General features: G+C 39.8%; 1 protein-coding gene across 8 annotated transcripts in view; it reads right to left on the minus strand.

Annotated features, from left to right (window-relative positions):
- TUB (tubby bipartite transcription factor) overlaps window positions 1-14758 on the minus strand; it is a 175789-nt gene that overhangs the window by 35489 nt on the left and 125542 nt on the right. For 5 of the 8 annotated variants that reach the window (XM_027651326.1, XM_027651329.1, XM_027651327.1 and 2 more), the window contains 6 exons: window positions 9098-9265; window positions 4791-4862; window positions 3766-3887; window positions 2681-2872; window positions 2010-2122; window positions 820-934 (listed from right to left, as the gene is read on the minus strand). In XM_027651326.1, the coding sequence (XP_027507127.1) occupies window positions 820-934; window positions 2010-2122; window positions 2681-2872; window positions 3766-3887; window positions 4791-4862; window positions 9098-9265 (782 nt within the window). The remainder of the gene's footprint in view (window positions 1-819; window positions 935-2009; window positions 2123-2680; window positions 2873-3765; window positions 3888-4790; window positions 4863-9097; window positions 9266-14758) is intronic. The other 3 variants (XM_027651331.1, XM_027651332.1, XM_027651334.1) reach the window with 1 other exon arrangement.

Raw genomic sequence — 14758 nt, forward strand, 5'->3', positions numbered from 1 at the left:
TGCTGGACCTTGAACCGACAGATTTCCAAGCACCCTTGATTAAAGCTGGGCAGGAACTTTTCAGAAAAGCCATTCTTGGATATTTTTATCAGAAGTTGTTGATTTGTGAAACCAGACAACTTTCTGTAGCAGTGTACATACCAACTTTGAATGGAAGGATTTCTTGGGCCCACATATTTCTGAACAGAAAGAATCATCTCAACAAAACTGTTACTTATCCAGTAATCAGGAAACAACAGCAACTGTGTTTCAAGTCTTCATTGTCTGCACTGCTCCTGACAAGTGCTATTTACTGTCTTATAAGAGGCTGGTCTCTCTCATTCAGTACAAGTTTGGATTTTGCTTGGGGTTTGCTTAGGTTTTTTTCCTGGTAAAAAGGAGTTTTAGAATTTTTATCCCAGTCTCTCAGCTGCTGCAGACATACCTGTCCAGCTACCTGTGATTTGGATGAGAGATGCCTCCTCCAAAACGCCATAATAAACAATCACACTAGAGCAGTAATGCCATGCACACAACTCCTTACAGTTCAGGAGGCTCCCTCAGCTGGTGCCCGCAGGAAGCATCCTACCCCCTCCAGGGGGTTATGTAAAAGCCCCAACACCTTCTGACCAAAGGTGAGAACTGGGCAATGTGTTGAGTGCACACTTTTTACCTCTACTTTCCATTGAATTTCCTGGTTTCTCTAGTGGAGATCAGCTGCTCTGTTACGTCCAAGTATGAATGCTGATTTACATAATCCTAAGTGAGAAGTAAATTCAGAGTGCTGTTTCAGAAACTGAACTGCCCTTCCTGCACATTTTGCCTGTGAGCAGTACTTACATAACAAATAGCAGCTAGCTCCTGACGCAGGGTACTCGCCTCCAGGCTTGATGTTGTTTTCATTGGATTTACTCCATTGTCATAAACTGTAAACTTAGTTCCCATAAGATTTGATCTATCAAAAAAACGGAAAATCCAATCACCATTTGCCAGTAATGCTGCTTGAGACATCTATCCTTTAATGCACTGTAGCCCCAAAGGAAAGAGAAGTATTGAGTAGAGAGAGCTGTTATTTCTAATCCCAGGTAAATGGCAACTCCTGGATTAAAGGCCATAACAAAAACATAACAGTACAGTACAGCAGAGTATACTAAAAGTCCCTTATCGTTACACTGGAGGCTTCATCTTGCAAACTAGAAAATTCAAGAAAGCAGTAAGGAAACACTCAGTGGAGTTATTTTGTTTGTTTGCTTGTGTTTTTAAAGTATGCTTACTCTGTACAAAACTATCTGCTTTCTTACCTGACTACTAAACTCCACTAGAATATGGGGAGTGATTTTTATAAAGTCATAAATAATCTTTCCTATTTCAATGGAAAGGAGTGCAAAATACAATGTAGGACATACAAAACCACATTATCCTCATTCTGTGTCTGAACTGCAATAAATAGCACATGAAGTTCCAAGATCCACACAGGCAAATGGCAACGAGCAGCACAGGCCCTTTCCTCAGGCACAGATGATCTAAACATACATCGAGAGGCTGCAGGTATCAACAACAGACTGGTGTACAACACAGCAACAGACAGAAAAGAAATATGTCCTTCTGAAATAATTCCACTACCTGCAAATAACTGATTTGGATCTTAAGGAACAGGCAAAACCAAAGAGATTCTCTGTGTAACAGACAGTACTTCCATTCCAAGGTATTTATATCAATAGAGGCTAGACACAATGTACTCATGCACTTCTGAAAATCCCATTAAGATAAGTTGTGCTTGTACACCCTTGAGAATCTGGCCTTTGAGCATTTAAGAAGCTTCAGTCCTGATGACTTTTAATAAAATGTGATCCTGAAAATACTTGGGAGATTTTGAAAACATGCCTTGGATACTGTGATCTTTAAGACCATTATCACATGATCTATCTAGTCAAGCCTCTAATGAAGAAGTCACAGTGGCTTACAGGCTTCTTAATATCAAATGAATTTTGTATTATACAATGAAAATTCTTAGACTTATCACTGTTTACCTCAGTTTTCCAATAAAACTCTCTCCACCCCGAGACAGGTCAGTTGGGTCTATAGAGATGAGGTAATTAGAGGTTTTACTCTTCTTTCGTTTCCGTCCAGCTAACAGAAAGACCTAAGCAATGCAAAAAAACATATTCCAGAATGCTAAAGGGATTAGCACACACCACTTCCTGCCCTGATATATAATAAACCACAGGCAATTTTTCTGTCTTCCAACATCATTAGCAAAGCAACAGAAGGTCTCCTGACAGAAGGTCTCCTGGGACCTAGCAAAACCAGGGAAAAAAAAACTGGAAAAGGAAAATGACTTCTATTATTTATGGTTTAAATAATTAAATTTGATCTATTTTGTTAAATGTTTAATTTTAAGTTGCTCTGGCTCTTCCAGTTGAATTGAAAGTAGATGCTTTTCAGGCCACAGAGCCCCAACTGCTGACAGTCACATAGAGGTGCCATGCATGGATTATTTAAGGCAAAAGATTAGACATATGAAGAAAGGCAGTGGAACAAAGTGATACTGTTGTTTTGCTTTCGGAAGACTGTAGGACAGATCTCAGTGAAAGTGAAAATACATTTAAAATATACATTTTCTTTCTAATACTTCTTCAGATTTTTTATCAGTTTTTTAAATTCAGATGCAACTGGTATGCCATTCAAGTTATTTTATGACCTTTTTACCATGCTCCCTTTCCAAGTGGAGGTAATAAGTAGGGTACATCCCTCGATCCATTCCCTTCTTGTCTCTTGTTATTCTGCATTTGACAGTGACACCCTGTGGAGCAGGTCTTATGGCAAATTCCTCCAGGTCATCGACGTCTATGAGAGGCTCATTTGTGGAAGGACTGGGGGCTGAGGCCGCTTCCTAAAACAATAAGCAAAATTCAAGTTTCTCAGCTTTGATTTACAAGGTTATTAGTACAAAGGAACGGCATTTGATAGCAGTTGCACTGAAAAAAAAATAAAAATAAGGAACACACTGTCTTCCCCATTCTGGTTCCTCAGCAGCCTTGAAGACAGCTTGTCAAGGTAAGGATCTCTTCCAATCCAATCAGTCAAGCTCTTGGCTACCAGAGGCTTGGGGAGCAGTTGCCTGTGCAGCTGATGCTCAGTGTACAGACACAGCTGGCAAAGCAGAATGGGGTGGCTGCACAGACAGAAAGCTGTGCAGTTACACAGCAAAACCTGGCTTGCACCTTCCCATCTCAGTGCACCCCTTTTTCCAGAAAGGCCACACTCTAGGACAGTGATGGCCTTTGGTGAAAGAAAGAAATGAGATAGGGAGCAACAGTTTAAGCTAGATAGAAATACAACAAGATGAGAAGTCAGTGCGGTATATAAAAGAGTGAGGCACCATCAACTGGTTTAGCAAGAGCCTGTGATTCAGATTGTTTGAACAATCCAAAGTCTTATTTTATGTTCAGATGGTGGCAGTGAGAAAAAGGTGGAAAAATGCCTAGAAAAAGTCAATGGCAACAAAAGATCCTTCTGAGCACCTGCAAGAGGTAGAAAGGTAAATATTTACTGTTTACCTTTCTCTTCATTCAAGTTCAGACAATATTTGCTATTCTTCTCTCCAAGTCATTGTTTTCATTGCTTGCTCCTGTGAACCCTGAGAGCTATCACAGTAAATCACCCTGGAGATACTCCAGTGCATATTAAAAACAGAGCAAGAAAGCCAGGCCTATCCTGACTGCACTCTGAAATCATGCAGTACATAGCACCTTGCATGCCCCTTCTTCAGAACTCTCCCCTTACCTTGTTGGATTTCTTGCTTGTGGCAGAACCAGGCCGGGTGTTACTGTTTAACTGTGAAGAACTGGAGCTGTCTTCATCTTCCTCATCTTCTTCCTCATCAAAATTCATGCTACTTGATATGCCTGAGGAGAAAGCACCACACTTATATGAAATACTAATACATTAAAGCCTTCCATACTTGCTGTAAAACATCACTTATCGTGCTGCTGCACCCTTAGGCTCACAGGTGAGTGAAGGTGTGTGTGAGGGAGGTTCACTGTGTGAGGCGGTGTATGAACACATGGCATCTGCCCTGAGAAGCCAAAACATTCCAGTAAAAGAGAAAGGAAACATCATGGTTTCCATTTCACAGAGAAGATCAAGCTACCCAGTGATAGAGGAGCAAACACTCAGTTAGGAATTAAATTCAGATCATTTTCATCCAATCAAGTACTTCAAACACAACACAAAATCTTAAACCTGAAATTGGAGCTGAGAGGACAACCTGCCAGAGCCACTTGGAGACTTTAATAATTAAAACATAATCCCTTTTACAGCACACTTTCAACAGCTCCTATGAAATCTGCTGAAGAGTAGATCTTAGACTGAGAAGAAATAATCACATCAAGGAAATGTTCTCATGCATCTTTATTTCATGGAAAGAATAGTATCAGCCCAGGCCAACGGAACTGCCTTACAGCACTTGAAAATTTGACTTTACAAGAATTCAAATCCTCAGACATTTCAAAGGGAAACACAACTTTGAACATCAAATAGGTCTTAGCAGCAAAAACCATCAATGGTGGGACATTTGCCGGGCCTGGTTGTTCAAGGAGTATCATGTAGATGAAACCATCCCAGATTCAAGTTTAAACTCTTTAAGTTCCACATATAGAGGCTATATTTAATCCTTATAAAAAAACCAAAAAAATCCCACTTGGTCCAGAATTCCCATTACTGGTAAGTCCAATGCAGAAGGATAAATCAAATGCAGACTTCCAGAGCCAAGCAGCATGGGCATAACTAACTTTTCCTTCTGTACTTACCAGGAACATGATCCAGGGCGACAAGACTGGATTGGGAGGTGGAAGAGGACCAGGATGGATTTGCATGGGGATCTGGGAAAGGAAAAAATCCAAGGGTTTGATTCTGCAAACCCTTAATTGAGTGAACAAGCATAACTTGGCAAGAGGACTCTGCAAAGGGCTAAAGGCTTATGGGATGGGGCCATAATGCTGCCACTTGAATTTACAATTATGGACATTTTATCTTTCTGCACTGCACAATCAAATTCACCTTCTGCCTGCTTATACCTCCTGTCATCTTCTTTTTTAGTACCTTGAATAAAGTAAAAAAACCCTGAATCACAGAGCTGAAGCTTCAAAAAACCTCATCCACACTGAACAGTTGTGCCACAAACCCTCCTGTGTGTGATGTACCACTGCATGGTAGGGGCTTGGCCTACTTTTGAATTCTAACAAAAACCCAAACACCTCAAACCTGATTGAATAAGCGATACACACGGATTCTACACAAATATTCATTTGGAAACACTGAAAGAAGTATTCAGACAGCCTAATAATCAGACAACCTAAATTCCACCTCAATCCCTGTGCCTACTGTGTCCACATCATTGAAAGATGAAATCAGGCTCTCTGAACTGTTTTCTGGGAGTTCCAGGGATATGCATAAAGATTTTCATGTAGCTTAGTCTTTTGGAACACAAACTTGGTCTCCAACAAGCAGAGACTGAACCAAACCAATGTACAGAAATATAAACAGTAGATATAGACTCAATAATTGTTTACTTCAGTTCACATTTTGGAACAGATGGGGAAAAAAAAAGACATTTAAAATGGCTTTTGATGCCAGATGCACACTGGATAGTGAAGCACCACCAGAACAGCAAGAGTGAGTGTATAAAAGTAAAGCAGAAGCGTATGCGATGCTTGCATTCCATTCAGCTGCATCATGAAAGGTCTCATTATCACTTCTTCAGTTCCCCCAGAACGGACATACACCACAGAGCACGACAGCAAAAAGTTTCAATAGGATCTGGTTATGCAAGGGAGGCCTGAGTTCACAGGTCAACAGATATTTTCAAAGCCTGTAGAACTCACTCATTATTAATCACACGGTCATTAATCACAAGCATTATTTCTTAATAATGGCAACCATGTTCTAGGCTCTATGCATGGCTAATAGAGACAGTCCATCTCCTCAGCTGGCAGCTGTGCAATAAAGCCATACTTCATATCCACAGACGTAATCGGTTTATTTCTACACCTGTGCTCACTATTTCACCACCAATATTTTAGCGGTGAAAATTCTGTGCCAGCCTTAGAAAAGTCTGCCCTCATGACCCGTGGGGAAGAATGCTTCAGAGAGCTCCTGTTTTGGTTTTGAATCCAGAAATCAAATCTATTCCTCCCCAAATCTCGAAACAGTTGTAACTTCAGGTGTCAAAGAAGAACTAAGATTAAATTGCTCATTCCACGTCTCTACAGAGACATATTGCAAACTGATAAATGTGAGGACTACATGCTAGTTATTCAGTGCTAAAACTTACGGAAGTCTGGCTCTGTCCTAGTGACTCATTTGCCAGGGAGGAACTCTACAGATTAACACTTTGGAAATCAAAAGGGCGAATATTTCCTGAAGGAAGAAAATTATTCTAGTATGGCAGTTTCCAACAGATGGAGAAATCAAATAAAGCATTTGGCATTTTCTTGCAAGTGGCTTATTCTTTTCACACTCAGTAGCCTATAACCTCTTGTCTCGTATCACTTGACTCACTGGGGAAGCAGAGATGTGCTAAGAGAAGTTTCTCTCCAAGTTAGTGCCAAAGAGCAGAACAGGCATAAAAACCAGGGCTACGCAAATCTGATGGGACTCAGCCTTTCCCATTAGGCTGGTTAGCATTTCATAGAATCATAGAATATGCTGAGTTGGAAGGTACCCATCAGGATCATCGAGTCCAGCTCCTGGTCCTCTGCAGGACACCCCAAGAATCACACCATGTGCTTGAGAGCACTGTCCAAATGCTTCTTGAACTCAGACAGGTTTGGTGCTGTGACCACTTCCCTGGGGAGCCTGTTCCAGTGCCCAACCACCCTCTGGTTGAAAAACTTTCTCCTGATATCCAGCCTAAACCTCCCCTGACTCAGCTTCATGCCATTCCCCCATGTTTTGTCACTGGTCATGCGAGTGAAGAGATTGACACCTGCCCCTCCTCTTCCCCTCATGAGGATGTTGAAGACCTCAACGAGGTCTCCCCTCAGTCTCCTCTTCCCCAGGTCGAACAGACCAAGTGACCTCAGCTCCTCCTCATACGGCTTCTCCTTCAGATGTTCTCTAACAGCTTAATGTCTTTTTTCTACTATGATGCCCCAAACTGCCACACTATTCAAAATGAGGCCAGCCCGGTGCAGAGCAGAGTGGGACAATCCCTTCCTTCGACCAGCTGGCGATGCTTTGCCTGATGCCCCCCAGGACAGGGTTGGCCCTCCTGGCTGCCAGGGCACCGCTGACTCAGATTCAACTTGCCATTGACCAGGACCGGATCCCTTTCTACTTCATCTCTGTGCTCTTCCCCTTTTGGTCATTCCATGCAAGTCATTCCATGCAAGAGAAAGACTTATGGGAGACAGCAATTCTAAATGCTTTTCAGACCAATGGTGACCTGCCAGTAAGGACATGCCACAAGCAGGGAAGTGGCAGTAGGAATCCACATGAAGAGCCTTACTGACATGTAAAGTGTCACATCAATACTGAGATACACAAAACTTTCTAACAAGCCTCCTCTGCTGGTATCAAGCAGCAAACCATACACATATAGTCAAAATATTTTACTGAGATGCTGCTAGCACTGTCTTAATACCTTTCTTTGTGTCTCACCCAGCATATCTCTGCTGTTAATAAAAATGAATAAACCTTAGTATTCCCATTTTAAAAACGTGCCCCCCTCTCCCAACTTGAAGCATAGTAGTGATTCACTTTTAGCAGTGTCTGTTCTGATCAGGAGTATACTCAGACCTAGTAAAAAAGGTCACAAAATGTATTTGAGAATACAAAGAAACAAAGCAAAACAAAAAAATTCCACTCACTGCTTCTATTAAAAATAAAAAAAAATTTGGGCAGAATAAAAATTTATGTTAACCCGGAAAAACCCATCAAAACTGAAAGTGTCCCCCAGAGTAAAAACCTGAAGGCTGTGACCTAATTTGAGAAGTCTGTGGGTAGTTTTTAAGTCAATCAGCTTTAGTTAGTAGTGTGCCTCACGATTAAATATTCTGAGCCATGGTCTAAGGCAACACAATCACCACACAGATCAGAACTTGTTAGTCATGCCCAACACCCCTGCAACTCAAATGCTCAGGAAATAGCGCACTTGGAGAAAATCTGCCCATTTCAGTTGAAGCTGCTCACATCTGCAGGGTAACGTCCCAGAAAAATGAATCCTAGTGAGAACTGCTCTGCAGACAAGAGGCGGCATTTAGGTATGAATAGTCTATTCTACACGAGTCAAGTTTGCACTTACATTTTGCTCTTTATACACAAAGAGTTTGTTCTTAAAGCATCAGAGCGCTCTTGGCTTGAGCCATCTTTGCTTCAAAAGCTGTACACTGAAGAAGAACAACTCCAAAGCAAATGTCTTCAGAAAAAGCTTTGTGAGGATTTCAGGATTTTTTTTTTCCTTCCTACAGTTACTGTCTAATGAGAGATAACAACAGTGCAGGAAGGAAGAGACAGATGCATGAATGTGTACATACACAATCTATCTCCAAAGCATACATGCCTCTAGAAAAAAAATAAAAAAATTCCAGAACATTTGAGGACTCTGTGTGGGAAATGCTGCAGAATACACAGTGCTGTACTTTTCACCTCTGCAATTATGAACACACATTATGAAAACGTGAACAACATGTAGCTGACAGCACAACTAAAATGAATATTCTAGTTTGAACTTTGCTATTCCCTGCTCTTTTTTTAGCCATCAAATAAGTGATTTCCAGAGTTGTACAATATAAAAATGAGAACAGATGGATGTGAACATTAGCATCTGCCAGGTACCTCAATAGCACTGCACTGCAGATGGGGAAGTCACATCCCTGAGAGCCTGCAGAGCTCTTGTTCCTTGGGACAGTAGAGACTTCCATTATCTATTTTTTTTTTTAGGTTTGGTTTTGGTTGGGGTTCTTTTAGATAATAGAATAGAGCCTAACAGGCTCTGAGGAGAAGAAATACAGATTAACAAACTCTGCTTAGACTAGGGCTGAGAGTGAGAATATGAAAAGGAGTCAATGTACCTCAAGCAAGCAGTGAGAACATGAAAGAAGCTTTGGCTACTTACCTTTTTTCTGCATTGCTGTTCTAAGATCTTGTTTGCTTTGCTGTTGTTGACTACTAGCCACTTTCTCTCCATCATCTTCATCATGGCTGGAGTGTCCAACAGTGAGAATCTGCACTTGACTTCCTATCTTCTGAACATCATCTTGAAAAGCAGCTGGGCCATCAATCCCTGTCAGACAGCAGCAAAAGCCTTAGTTGTCTTTCTGTCCAGAAGGTACTGAAAAGAGAATTGTTCACTCACAAAAAAGCATCTTTTATAGGAATCAGAGACTGGATCTAACCATTCAATAATACTTCCAGACTTAAACATGACTAAATTAGCCTCCAAGGCAAACATTTTATTTCCCACATGCTACACTAGAGAATCTCCAGAAGAGGATTAGGATTTCACTGTTGCTCTCCTCACTCCAAAGCACACCTATCCATGCACCAGAAACACTGAAAACTAAACAGAAAAGAAATCATTGGAGAGAACTGACAAAGAAAACATAAACCTTTCATAAGGACACACAACTGGTCCAGAAACACATGAACCCAGTCCCAGGTTATGCCATATCCCCTTATTAACCACACTGCTATCATGAAACAATGCTTCCAAAGTTTCAAAATGCTGGAAAATTCACAAATAGTTCTAGCAGTGTATACAGCGTATTGTCTAAGTCTAAATACACCTTTTGGGTTAGTAAACTGCCATACAGTTAATACACCAGAGCAAAACTATAAACAAGATATTACATATTCCCTAGAACCTTCATCCTCTGAGATGCTTAAATCCTGAACAGGCTCAGTCCTGGGCAATCTGCTGTGAGCAGGGACATGGAACTGGACAGTCCCCAGAGGCATCTTCTAGCCTCAGTCATGCTGTGATCCTGTGGCTTCTCACCTCAGCCAGAGAGAAACTATTTACCTCCTTACAGCTGTAAATCACCTCTGAAGACAGAAAAAAGAAAATACAAGGTGGGGTATGTTCTTATCACGAGCCAACTTTTTTTTTTCCCCTTCAGGACAGCAAGTTAAAACATTGGATTGCAGATGTACTTCAGCTCTTAGTTAAGATGTAGTGCTGGAATATGTTACTAAATTAGCTACATAAAAATACACTTTTGCATTTGATAAAAATTGTAATATTATTATGTACAAATATAATGAATACCATAAGCTGTATACTGTTGCTGTAGAGGAATTTTTGTTAATAAGCAAGCAACATTGTAGAGAATTTGCGAGCACTACAAAGAGCTAGTTCAGTAAAGAATATGGTGCTTCTCACATCAAACAAAGCTGAATAAATCCTGTGAGAAGGAGCTGCAGGGACTGGGATTTTTTTCGGACTGCGATCTGCAGCAGAAGTCTCCAAGAATACCATTTCATCCTGCTTTGCCAGCAGCTGTCAACTTGCATTAGAAGACAACTGGATTATACATTTAGCATGCTTAACTGTACTCTGCAATATCTGCTGTCACTGCCACTGCGATACAAAGCATAAGTGGAAAAGAAAGAGGTCCACGCCCTCAGGAACAGCACTGGTTGTGCAACTACCTAACAAGACGCAGCCCAACACTGCAGAAGTGTTAAACTAACAGAGTTCAAGACCACAAGGAATAATTGATTCACCTCCATCTCACAGACGCTGGCAATTTCTGCGCCAACCCTGCAAATTCTGATTTACTTACAGCAAAGCTAACAACAATTAACAACAAATAAATAATCTGTCCATATAGCCTTGAAGGATGAAATAAAGTCCAAGGAAATGTCTCTGTGACCTTGCTAGGATGAAAATTTCAGAAGCAGCTCTGCATGATGCAGAATGAACAGTATCATTTCCTATGCCTTAAGTATAATATGGCAATGAAGAGAATAGCATTTTTCTTAGAAGTTATCTCAGGATAAGTACTCCTGCAAAAGTGCTCTAGAACAGAAAGGCAGGTGCTCAGATCCTCTGTGGTATTTTTAACAGCTTCAACGATATTTACCATTATCATTAAAGTGGCTATCTGTAGTTAGGTTCTTACCTTAATAATCAGAATTTTAAAAGTGTTAAGCATCCGTGAGTTTAACAAGATGCCTCATGAATATCTATCTAGCCCCTTATTAAGCCTTGGATGACACAAACCTAATTTTGAGAACCCTTTTCAGAAGGAACAAAACACCTTAATTATTCCTCTTCAAAGCAGACATTGATCTGCAGCAAATAAAATGCCTTCGACAGCACTAGAGATTGCACTGAGGCTGCTTTTTTTCAGATGCCTGCAGAACATCTGCACTCACATCCCATGCTGTCAGGAACATTGTGTATTATTAGGCCTTAGGACAAAGGCTACACTGGCAGGTCACACTTTTAGAAAAGAAAAATCAATTTCAGTATTCTGAAGAGTGCATCACTGGTAGAGTGTGTTATTAAACTTTATGAATGGTTCCACTGGTGAGCACATTTAACGGGATGAAATACGTAGTCAGACAGAGGGGATTAAAAAAAAAACAAACTTCTGTTGCATGAGAACACTGTAGATGGTTCATGGCAAATGTAGTATTAACTATTTAATACTTGTGTGTCTGCATACACCTTTGCACACACACATCTTTGTAGCTATATGTGCACATGTTAAACAGTATTAAATACAAGCATACATACACATTTTTCTATATCATGAGATATAAGCTCATCCTCCTAAGTCATAGTTCAAAAGGCAGCTTTACCATCACTTACCTAATATCTGAAAACACTTCCAAGTTTCCATAATCATGATAATCAAGGTGGATCTCTCAAGGTGTTCTCACTTTCTTTGCCTCACTGACTCGTTTTCACCCACTTACCAGAAGGATGCTCCTCTGTGCAGTAAAACAAACTAGTTTTCTATAGTTATAAGTTCCCTGAGTTTAAGAACACAGTCAAAAGAGGCAAAAGAGCTGAGTGGGTTGTGCCAAAAAAAAAAGTAATTATTGCTGTGGTCAGCATTTTTTACAGTGTTTCTCAAAAATCAGGTAGGAAAAAGCCTGATGGAGATGTCCTTGAATACCTGCTAAGAAGTAAAGGGAATTGTTGAGAGGTAGCTGTGAAGGAGGGCAGGGAGGAAAGTAGAAGATTAAAACAGCCCTCAGAGTACCACTCCCTTCAGTAAAGGCCTTCTGGTACACTTTGACATGGTCACGTCTCAGAAGAAAACCAGAAGTAACAGAAATGAAAACAAAGCAATACTGAAAAAAAAAAAAAAGCATCAGCAAATGAGTATTACTGGCATTTACATCCTATAAACTACTATTTATCAATTGCCTGTACACTCTTAGCACCTAAAAACTTCTAGACAATACTTATAAATAGGCAGTATCAATCTCTTAAGAGCTAGTAATCTAAACTACCACACAGAATGTTTTTATAAACTGAACTCACCTAAATTCTAAGAAATTCAAAACACATTAGATAGACATGCACTTTACTCGGATCTCAGGTATGGGATATTTAGATAGGATTTTTTTTCTTTTGCTTTAAACACATAAAATGTTAACTACCTACACCAAAAAAAAAAATCATAAGATCCAGGTCTGGAATGAGAGGAGAGAGAGAAAAAAGGTATGGGAAAAATAAATATGAGAACTGCCATTGAAAACCTTGGGAAAGAAATAAAGTAGCAAAATTTTGCTTAGTGTTCATGATGTATGAGAAACAAATCTAAGTTTTCACGCATTTTATAGTACCACATTATGCCTGTTTGAAACTTCAGCTTCCAAAGCATGGACCAACAAACCAAAATCCATTCACTTTCACTGGACTTTGTAAAGACAATACATTCTGAGGAAATGAAGCTAAGACCTTATTTAATTGTTCCAATCCAGCAGTTAAAGGAAATCTTTTTATGGGAGGGTCACCAGGCATACATTTCTCTATCCTATATCCATTTTGATATATCCTATAGATAAATGTTAAAATTAATATAGATGAGCCATCAGAATTCTACTAGATGTAGTTATCCAATTTCATCTGACAAATTGAGCAAGTACAGACCACATGGGATGGAGATCATAGATCCTGGAATATATCCCTTCTCCTTGGCCCTACAGATCTTGAAGTCATTAAAATAGCATCTAGCACTAGTAAAGCACTACAAGTACAGTTCTGGGTATCCATTTGAGCCTCATGCATTTTTATGCCAGGTTCACTGTCTTCCAAGTTATTTTTCTGAAAAGAAATATACTTCCTAAGCCTATGTGCATGTCAAAAAACAAGGGTATAGTCACACTGAACACAAGGCTTGGATCAGTCCACTGAGAAGTCCTGTCTAAACCCAGAATCTGTAACAGAATAGGTCTCAGTGGAATTCCCTCTCAAATCAGACAGAAATTGAGCATTCCTAGACATTTCATCAGTGAAATTCTCAAAGTCATCACAGTCTAATGACACTGTAATATTACAGAAGAATAAGAAAATGTAAGAGGACAGGCCAGAAACACAATTTTGATTATTTCATTGCTCAAAAGATAAAGAAACAGTACTTAAAATTTTTAGGGGGCAAAGGAGTAGGAGGAAAAAGTCAAATGGGAGAAAATTACTACAAACAACCAAGCAATGTATGAGCTAGGAGTTCAGAGAGGCAGCTGACACGTGTGGCCATGACTTACAGATAAGCACGAGATCAAGCACAAGGAAAGATTTTGCTATCTGACAATAGTGCACAGTGCACAATGGTAGTCTTGGAAAATTTGTTACAGATGAAATATGTGACAACCTACCCAGTAAGAAACCACAGGTGTAAGCATAGGGAGCCAGTTCTCCAAAACATCATCAAAATATTCAGCTATATACTGCATGAATCCCCAGAAACTGGATCTTTCAGGAAAAGAATCTAATTGTATATTTATAAATATCATGTTCCTCTCTGCATGTATTTATACATGCAAACATTTTGCTGTGAAAATATTTTCAGCAAATGTTATTTCCTCTAGGTACTTTTACATGAACTTATAAATCCAGGAAAGAATGATTAACTGATTATTAAGAGAGCCTTAGGACCCCATGAAAATATAGAGTTCTAATTTATTTGAAAACAACTCCTTTAAAAAATTAAGAATTTATTTATAGGGTATTTGCAAATTAAGAAAGAAAATACAAAGAAAAGTATGGTAAATCAGAGAGAAGTAATTGAGCTCAGTGACTGAAAGGCAAACGAGATTAAGTATGAGGAAAGAAACATAATTATGTCCCTGTTTTATAAGTGAAGAACTGTAGGATAATAAAGTTCTTGCTCTCATTTTATATAGCATTTAAGGCACAAATTTGATGTGTGAAGACAGACATACTGCTCACAGACTAAGTTTCAAGAACATGATTAAGCCCTTTGAACATCAGCTCTGAAGAGTTGACCAAGGTCAGGCAGAAGGTCTCTGGAAGAGAAATCCTCATCTTCTGAGCTCAGTTACTGGTCTGACAAAGAAGTCATATCCACGTGGATGACACCAAAGGCTGTGGCCAGCAATGACCCTGCAACTGCAATTGCTCCTCAAGAACACCGCAGAGCAGCTTCTCCTCCAACTGAGGGATGGCAGCACAAAGCTTCAAAGGATGGTTGGCCTGCTCTGAGGTCAAGGACAGGGAATCTCAGAGAGATCTAACATCAGAACAAATAGTTTCTGTTTTTTAAAGAACTTGGCTTAAAGCAAGTCCTGTTGTCAA

This window comes from Corapipo altera, unplaced genomic scaffold (genome assembly GCF_003945725.1).
Source record: "Corapipo altera isolate COAL_440 unplaced genomic scaffold, ASM394572v1 78, whole genome shotgun sequence".
Taxonomy (NCBI): Eukaryota; Metazoa; Chordata; class Aves; order Passeriformes; family Pipridae; genus Corapipo; species Corapipo altera.